General features: G+C 32.1%; 1 protein-coding gene across 1 annotated transcript in view; it reads right to left on the reverse strand.

Moving 5' to 3' along the window:
• PAPD4 (PAP associated domain containing 4) overlaps positions 1–10,060 on the reverse strand; it is a 69,931-nt gene that overhangs the window by 25,325 nt on the left and 34,546 nt on the right. Inside the window, exons 5-8 of the mRNA XM_012664479.1 lie at positions 8,337–8,403; positions 6,504–6,573; positions 3,388–3,464; positions 2,880–3,008 (exon numbers count right to left, since the gene is read on the reverse strand). Of these exons, the coding sequence (XP_012519933.1) occupies positions 2,880–3,008; positions 3,388–3,464; positions 6,504–6,573; positions 8,337–8,403 (343 nt within the window). The remainder of the gene's footprint in view (positions 1–2,879; positions 3,009–3,387; positions 3,465–6,503; positions 6,574–8,336; positions 8,404–10,060) is intronic.

The following is a 10,060-nucleotide window of genomic DNA, read 5'->3' on the forward strand; positions in this document are numbered from 1 at the left end:
TCGACCTCCCAGAGTGCTAGGATTACAGGCGTGAGCCACCGCGCCCGGCCTCATTTTGTCATTTTTTAAAACTGACTTTTTAAGGATATTAACCCCACGTCTGTAATACATGTTGTAAAATATTTTACAACTAAATTTTTTATTAAAAAAATAGAAACAGAGAGTTTAACATTATATTCTCTGTCAAGAATGTAGAATACCAAATTCACCCTAAGAGCATACCATGTGCTTTGATGACCAAGGAGAGAATGGCTGACATCCTTGAAAAATTAAGAACATTAACATAAACACTTTGGTCAAATAACGGCACCCTATCTCTAGGCAAAGGTGGGATGAAGATGTGCCTGCAGGTAAAATCAAGATTTTTCTTAGGAACTAGCTGTAAGTCTACTCCAGTTGAGATAAATATGAAAAAATGCTCACAAAATTCCCTACTATAGAGCAGTTTCCTGAACTGTGATAAACTGAGAAAATAAAAGTGTGTGTCTGTCTGTCTGTTTCAGAGGTTGAGGAGGGTAACAATTATACTGTTTTGGGATGGTCTATCAGTTATTCTGAGATTCTATCCTTACTTTTTTGGTGTTAATAATATGTACCATCTTTTATGAAGTCGCGGTAGGAATCAGTAGCAATTGTTTGGTTCTGATACTTAACAAAATAAAAACTCTAGTTTTTTTTTTTTTTTTTTTTTGGACATTTAAGTATTCCTTGAAATCTAAAAGCCATGCCATAATGCACAAGTAAAAGAAGATATAAAAACCCTATTCACTTAAGAAGACCATGTTTTTACAGAGGAAAAAAACCAAACACGCCAATTATAGTTATTCATTTGTCCAGAAACTTTGGAATTAAAAGAACTGAACTTGGTATTTAATGTGTGGCCAGATATACATTTGAAAACCCCTGTAAAGAAAACAAAAGCTGTAAAAAATAAAACAAATATTAACATTAACAATCTTTGGGTATGGAAATACATGGGAAGTTTATTTTTTCCTCTCTCCACTTTTAGTGTATTTTCAGGATTTTCTATATAACTATTTTAATATGACTACATTTTAACTGTTATTTTAAACAATATTTCTTTCTGAAACAAAACAGAGAGTTCCTGACAACCCATCTCACCTCTGAACTGTTCTTTGTGAAGGCACTGGTAGAACAATCTTTTCTTCTGTCCCTAACTACTTCTATCTTCCTATTAGTAGAAGTCACTCACTATAAAGAAATTCTCAATTTGGGCATCGTCCCTCCAATGCCTATCCAAAGAAGCACAGTCTCCCAGGAATTATGTGTTAAACAAAATTGTAATCCCCAATTCTGAAGAATTCTGATCCACATACCAAGGATAGTGTGCCTTTTCCTTTTCCCAGTTTCCAGTATCTTCAGTACAGAACACTACTATAAGGGCATCAAATCACCTCAACTTTCCAAACTCTGATTTTCCTACTGTCTTTGGCAAAATTGCTAACATTATCTCTGTTATCACTCTCAGAATCTAAATACAAAAAGCATCAATCGAAGCGTAAAATCAATTTATAAATAGGTATTTTTTAAAATGACTGCATTGTAATAATTAATTTGTTACAGAGCATAAGATATGCTGATAGTGCTCTATCAGCTCAATTCACACAATGGTAGTAAAAAGATCACATTTTATTAGTAACCCATGAGTTGTTTAATGATTCATGTTTTAGTAGGTGACAGTTATGGAAATGTTAAGTTTTACATGTCAAGAATGTAAGCTTCATGAAGAAAATAATTATTTTTCTATCTTGTTCACTGCTGTATTCCCAGATCCTAGAGCAATACCTAGCATTTATTTGGTAGGTATTTAATAAATATTCATGGAATTAACAAATGAGTATTATACGTGCTAATATATGTTTTTTCCCCATTACTATAATCTTTGGAAACACATTCTAAACTGTGGAAATGCCATCAGCCCAGAAGAGATCAGGCCGGAAACATTCTAGTAAATGGTCTTCTACTACATTTAGCATCAAATCTTTCACTCAGTCTTCATGCCACCAGAAACACATTCAGTTGGGCAGTTAGTCATTCAGCATCTCAGACCACTGGTCTAATAACTACAAGAGAGTATACGTGTCTATCTTTAACAACTCTTAGTGTCCAGCTGAGCAGAATGTATAAAATGGCTTAATTGTTACTTCTTGGATTGTTATGTACATAAGATTATTAAATATGAAAGTAAAGGTTCCAATCAGATCTGGTCAGTCTGACCCATATTTCTAGGGAACTTTCAATACAGTAAAAATTCTCACACTCATGAATGGCCCAAATTACAAGTGTTCACTTTTTACTGTTTGTCACCATGCACGACACAAAAGTATGGTTTTTACCAGAATGGTCTCACAAACAATGGCTAGGTGGGTTTGATAAAAATCCAGGGACCAATCTGACACAACAGTCCTGTAAAGATAAAATCTAGTTGGGGAGGGCAGCTCACAGAGATTGAAAGTTTCTTTGATCAACAGGAAAATCATTTAATTCTTGTCTCAAATGAAAAATAAAAAACACGATGAATGGTGCTTGAGCTTATTTTTATAGGCCTTTTGAACATTCGTCTGCCTCAAGATAATGAGTCCACAATACAGTGGTGAAAGTTCTTTGAACACAGAAGTGGCTACAGAATAACTGTCAAAAAATAAAAACAAAGTGAAACTTCTTCATAATGTTTTCCAGGGAATAACATTTCTAAAATATTTGTTCAAAGCAACAAAATATGAAATATGGCTTTATAGATCTTACAAAGAACTTTTCAATACAATGCCACTTAAATATAGGGTAAATAGGAAAAATACCATAATGAAGTTTAACTGCATTTCAGTTTCAAAAACTGGGAAAAAATCCATTATACTTACTTTGTAAATAGTGCAAAACCATCAATACAAGACTATAGCTGTTTAAAGTACCACGACTGGCATCATTTATCTGATGGTGACTTGCCCACTTCTTAATCACCAGCACTAATGGACGAACTCGATTTTCAACTGAAAGTAAAATTAAAACTTAAAAATGATAAGAAGATATTACAGTTTCTTTATAGAAGTTTATATCATTTCCCAACTCCATGCCAAAAAAAGGGCATTGCCTCCCTGTGTATTAAACACTGTGTTCACCATAAATGTGTCTTACTTCTAAAACGTACCTTAGTTTCCTTTTAAAAATTATCAACTATTAAAATGCACTTCATTTACCTATAACTGTAGTATTATATGATTTTAGTGTAGCAACATATGCAAATAATAAGACAGATTATACTGAAACACAACAAGATGTCACTATTTACTACAAACATCTTTAAAAAGGAATAAAGAATGAAGAAAAAACAGAAGCTGATAATTAATTAGAAACAAACCAAAAACTTACGGTATGCGTAAGTTCTGAGAAGGAATGTGTTTCTTATTCCAACAATATTGTTTACATTCAAGTCAAACTCCACACAACTGTTAAAAAAAAAAAAAAACAAGCACTTTAGCTCAAGTACAAATAAACTCCCTCCTTGATCACTAAATTAATATCCATCTATCCAATGATGCAAAATAGCATGGGCCAAAAGGCCACAGATCTGTTTTTAAAATGAGGCACTCAGAAATAACAATCAATGCATACTGAGTATATCATTTTAATGTGATTTAGTATGTATTAAAAACATAAAATAGGATTACTGTTGAAAGATCAGTAACAGGGTGGCAAGGTTCCAACTACCCCTACTACATCTTATAATCCCTTTCAGATAAAATTATGTGACCAAAAACACTTCTGAGCAACTTAGTAAATTATATATTCTCAAATAATTTGGAACTATAGCATCATATACTTTAAAACAATAGGAATAAAGAGCCAAACAAAATGCAAGGGAAAAAATAAAAAGCTCCATATACACAATATATTCCCTCTAAAAAGGCTGGAAAATTATAATATGTCAAATTTACCTACTGGTATCTGGAAAGAGCTATGATACTCAAACACATAACAGAAGAGATATTTCTTTGAAAGCAAAAATATGCAATTCACAACTTAGGAAACAGGAAGAATGGCTAAACCTATAAACAAAAGGAAGGATTATTTTATATGTCAGTTCCACTTATACCAATATAATACGAGGTCCAACTTCTGAACACTAAATTTTTCTATGAAAAGACTGCCTAAAATGGAAACTTAACAAATGTTTATTTTTATTACCTAAAAACTAGAAACAAACCAAATATTTAAACATAGGGAAACAGTTAATAATTTATTCACTCAATGAAATACTATAAAGCCATTTAAAAAACTCCACAGAATATTTAATAATATAAGCAAGTGTTTATGAGATATGGTTGGGTGAAAATATATGATCTCAATTTTACTTTTAAAAACTCTTATGCATTCATAAGCACAAAAAAGAGACTGAAAAGTTTATAGCAAAATGTTTTGTTTTGTTTTTCCAAAATCCAAAACTTGCAGTGTTGACATATACCAAAATGTTAACCTCAGTTATGTCTGGGTGTTAGGAGTAGAAGTTTTACTTTATTTTTTTGTTTTGTTTTGTTTTGTTTTGTTTTGTTTTGAGACAGGGTCTCGCTCTGTTGCTCAGGCTGAAGTGAAGTGCGGTGGCCTCATTACAGCTCACTGCAGCCTCGAACTCCTGGGCTCAAGCAATCCTCCTGCCTCAGCCTCCAGAGTAGCTGGAGTGCATAGAGTACAGGCATGCATGCTCAGCTAATTTTTCAGTTTTTTTGTAGAGATGAGGTCTCACTCTTGCTCAGACTGGTCTCAGACTATTGGCCTCAAGCAATCCTCCCACCTCAGCCTCCCAGTGTTAGGATTATAGGCATGAGCCACCGTATTAAGCCAGTTTTTTTTTTTTTTATGGTTTGTATGGAGAATTATGAAATGGTGCTTATAAAGAGTGCTTAACAACAAAAAATGTTTGTATAATAATCTTAAATGGAAAAATAAAACTGTTTATGTAACTATGACTACAGCCATACAATAAAAACAATTATAATTAGCTAATATTATAATAACTTTATTTTATGTTTTATCTCCCTATATTTTCATATCTGTGTTTTAGGAAACTCTTAACCTATCTACTTGGCAGAAATTCAATAAATATTTATAGATTTGATGGATGTTTAGATGAAGGAAAAGAAAGGCTTCAGCCAGGCATTAAAGTTTGTTTAAAATATGTATATTCAGTCAATTCTCATTATTCACAGTAGTTACGTTCTATGAAGTCACTGCAAACATTGAATTAGTGAGTACTCTACCATTGCTTCTAGGGCAAACACAGCATCAAGTTTCTGCCAGCCTGGTCACAATATTTTCATAAACTGATCAATACATAACCTTGTTTAATGTTGTGTCTCTGGTTAAAGACATTTTATTTAATATATACAGTTGATTCATTAACAGTGAACTCATGGCCAAGAGCACTGTAACTCATGCCTGAAAAAGCCTATCTAATTTTCTCCACAGGGCACACCACAGCCTTCTTGCACTGGGGGACACTAGACAATACCTCAGCACTATGTTTGGGGACCATTCTAAGCAGCAAAAGAACATAGAATGTGAAAAATATGGCAATAACTAGACTGTGAGAGGGACATTTGTTTGCAGTTAAGAAGCTGAAACAAGAAGGTAGAGTATCATCTCATCCTATCTCAGCTGGGAACATGGTACTGGGCAATTCAAAATTTTTGCCCCTCTGTTATATCCAAGAACAATCACTAAAGCATATGACTATTGACATGGGGAAGCTACAAAAAAATTTTAGCAAGTAAGCGAATTTGTAAATATGGAATCCATGAATAATAAGGATCAACTGTGTGTGTTTATATGTATAATTTCAGTATTACTTTTGTAAAAGTAAACTAGACAAACCTGATTTATCACAATCCCATTTTTAGAAAATAATTACAAATCTTTTTTAATTAATAAAATAATCAACACCTATTTACATTTTATAGTCAGATATTATATGAAAGATCCTAATACCAGTGCCCATAAGAAATTCAGAACCAAAACTGGTAGAATATATAGATGGATATAAGTTTTGACCGAAACAACTGTAAGTATATCTTCCTGTGTTTCTTTTATATTTATTACTCTAGGTATTACATGTATCTTTCATTAAAATGAAACATAATTTGTTTAATCATAATTATATTTACAACAGACCTTAAGCTATATTCTTTAGAATGCATTACATTTCCAAAAGGCAAGAAATCATTTAAAAATCTAAAATACAAATATGTAAAAATTCTTTAAATTGAATAGTCTTAAATACTCAAAATGTCAAGCAGAATAACTAAGTACAGTTAAGCATGAGAAAGAATTGTTCTATTTTTAAAAATCATTTCAAATACTAAGTCAAGTGATTTCTAAAAACTGAAGATAAGCTGTTTGCTATAACATACATTTCTTGATTATCTACATCAGATGAATATCTAAATATGATCTAAAACCAACTGAATAAAGATAGTTAAATAATTACTTACCTGACTTTATCCCTGAACTTCACAATTGGCACTTTTGCTCGAATCAGCTGAGGTCTCTCAATGTAGCCAGCTGAAAGATAAAAGATCATGTCAATGTATGCAAATGTTTCCCAAATTCATAGTGTCCCAATGCACATTTCTTAAAAATAGTATTTTACTAAGCTAAAACAATTTAAGAAAATGTTGTCTTTAACAAAGCAAGAAAATAAGTGAGGACATTATTGAATTCTTCTAAGACTAGAGGGTCCAGTAATACCTTACCCTATCATTTGGAGGCTTTATATTAAGGTTATTTTCAGAAATGTGGCCTAATATCTAATAGTATCTACAAAGAAGTTTATCAGAGCATTATGAGGGCAAAAAAATATGTAGGCCAGCGGCAGAGGAATAGCTAAATTTCTCGGATAGCACAGAATAAGATATTACAAAGAGTCTTAAATGTAGAAATGCTTTGCAACATGATATATGGACCAGGACACATTCACTTAAGTATATGATCTCTACAAGGGAAAATTACATATATACATATTTTTTTATTCCATCAAACTTTTCAAAAAATTTTTTGAGTTGAGATTAATAATGTTCATTGTACAAAATTAGGAAAATACAGAAATGTATAATACAGAAATCACAAAATGAGTCATTTTTTAAATTTGTAAGTACAGAAAATTTTTTTAAAAACCTGAAAATTATGTTATAATGTTTTCAATATCAAAATTATAAAATACATCAAGCTTTAAAATAAAATTTATGTGCAGGAATTCAGTGAGGTTTAAAGAAAAATAAGATTACAGTTAAAAGTTTTGAATAACAAGTACAGGTTCTGACATCAACAAACTATGCTCCAGGCATGTTACCGAACCCACTGATCATAGTCTCTTCAACTATTAAAAACAATAACCAAAAGGGGAAAAAAAATTCTTCATTTCAATTAGATGATCTCTGAGGTCTCTTCCATTTTTAGTATTTTATGATTCTAATAGTAGCTATTAAAAATCCACTTAAGGTATGAATTACTCTTTTATTTTACAGAGGCGAAATTTTAAGTTGGCTAAAATAAATCATTTGATTTATTTCTCCCCTACAATAGATATAAGTTGTTCAAGGGCAGCAACTGGTTACTTGACTTTGTATTTTCCAGCTCAAAGCTTGGTGCATAATAAGTATTTGTTAAACAAATGAACAAATGTCTTTCCAATATCACACAGTTAGTGTGGCTTCAAATTTCTACAACATTCTGCGAAAGTTTAAAAGAAATTATTTGAGATGGCTTAATATACGGATTAAAATCTGTTTAGAGTCAGCTTATTCAAAGGGTAAATCCTTACAATAAAATGGCCTAAGTCAACAATTTTTCTTTTTTTATAGTTAATGTATTTGGGCCTCCTGTTCAGTGATCACATTTTTAAAACAAGATGCATTTCATAGCAAACAGATTCATTTCTCTCTCCCTCATATAAAGTCCTTTAGGAGATTGTATGTATCACTCTTTTGGCTTTTCACAGATACTTTGCATTACATCTATTTATATTCATGCCTTAATTTCCCTAACAGTCTATAACCTTTTGAGAGAAAGAACTAAAACTTACACAGTTTTGAATCCCCCAATGCATTGAGTGGGATATTTTGCAAATAAGCTCAGTAAAGACTTGTTAAATAAATGGTCAGTCTTCCTTTTAATCAAAAGTTAAAAGGAATCCATTTGGAAAAAAGGATCCACATTATACCTGTCCTGACCAGAATAAACAATTCTTACCAGAAAATAAAGTGAGAGACATTTTAAATAAATAGTTATGTCATGTGACATATGAACTTGAGGCATGTCAGACTTACAAAGTCTAGTACAGAAGTGTTTATGGACTAAGGTGAGTATATGCCGTGCTTCAGTCTTCTGATTTACCTGAAAAAAATACTGAAAAGTTAAAAATAAAGTGTTTTTCATTATCTTTCTAAGCTTAGTGTTTCATTTTCTTAAAGTATCTCAACAAAAAGAAAACATACAGGGCATAATTTTTTGGCGTTATTTTTCAATATACATTAAATTACATTATAGAAAAGGTCAACCTTTAATGCTGTCTTTCAAATCTACTTTTCTAAATCAATTCCTGATTTTAAATTTAAAATATAATTTTTTAAGAAATTCTGAAACAGTATATATGTCATTTTTTCCTTCAGTATAAAGAGCAATCTTCTTCCAACAAAAATGAAAAGAATTTAAATTTTCTGTAACATGTTTTATTTCCGTAATCTAAATTGTAAGCTGCTTAAGGACAGGTTTATATCCATGGTGTTTCAATTTGAGTATAAGCTGTGACAACAATTTAGACATGTGAATAAAATTGGAGGACTAGGGGAATGCACCTGAGTGTAATCCAATTGCATGAGAAAGTACTAATCAAAACTCTTGTCTATTTTATCTGAGGATGGGGGAGGAGAGTGTAGAATGTGTTCTCTACCCTGTCTATAATTTTAGAGTTTTTTAAAGCCTTTCTTTTACATGAATTCAAAGCCTAGAAAAATAGCAGTTTCTTTCCTGGAATAAATCTTGCTCTGATCTGCAGTAACTAGATGTTATTTTTGTTAGTGGAATAATATGAACAGTAAAAATATATACTACCATTCAATTGACTTTTTTGTATTTTTGAAGATGTGAAACATAATAAGGCACATTAAAATTATACTCAATCTAATCTTTGGTAGTTCAGAAGACACCTCAGTATCTTATAGAGGCTGCTTCAGTCAGCATAATAAACACCAATTATTGTGGTATTAAGGTATATACAAGGGCATCCGTTAACAGGAAATTAAAAAAAACACAATACAAATTGAGCATCCCTAATCCAACAATCTGAAATGCTCCAAAATCCAAAATCTGAAACTTTTTTTTTTTTGAGACAGAGTTTTGCTCTGTTGCCTGGGCTAGAGTGCCGTGACATCAGCCTAGCTCACAGCAACCTCAAACTCCTGGGCTCAAGCAATCCTTCTGCCTTAGCCTCCCAAGTAGCTGGCACTACAGGCATGTGCCACCATGCCCGGCTAATTTTTTCTATATATTTTTAGTTGTCCAGCTAATTTCTTTCTATTTTTAATAGAGGCGGGGTCTCACTCTTGTTCAGGCTGGTTTCAAACTCCTGACCTCAAGGGATCCTCCCACCTCGGCCTCCCAGAGTGCTAGGATTACAGGCGTGAGCCACCATGCCTGGCCAATCTGAAACTTTTTGAGTGCTGACATGATGCTCAAAGAAAATGCTTGCTGGAGCATTTCAAATTTCAGTTAGGGATGCTCAACCAGTAAGTATAATGCAAGCAAATACTTCAAAATCCAAAATCCAAAACACTTTTGGTCCCATGCATTTCAGATAAGGGATATTTAACCTGTACTAAACACAATTTGGTTGCTTAAAAAAAAGAAAACAATAAAGTCAAAATATCAGAGAAAAATATATTTAATAAGTCACAATAGTCTTATTTTAAATTTCAGTGAAATCTTTTTGTTTTCCCCAAAATAAGACTCTCAAACCCAAGTATATGATCTCTACAAGGGAAAATTACATATA

This window comes from Propithecus coquereli, unplaced genomic scaffold (genome assembly GCF_000956105.1).
Source record: "Propithecus coquereli isolate 6110/MARCELLA unplaced genomic scaffold, Pcoq_1.0 Scaffold9, whole genome shotgun sequence".
NCBI lineage: Eukaryota > Metazoa > Chordata > Mammalia > Primates > Indriidae > Propithecus > Propithecus coquereli.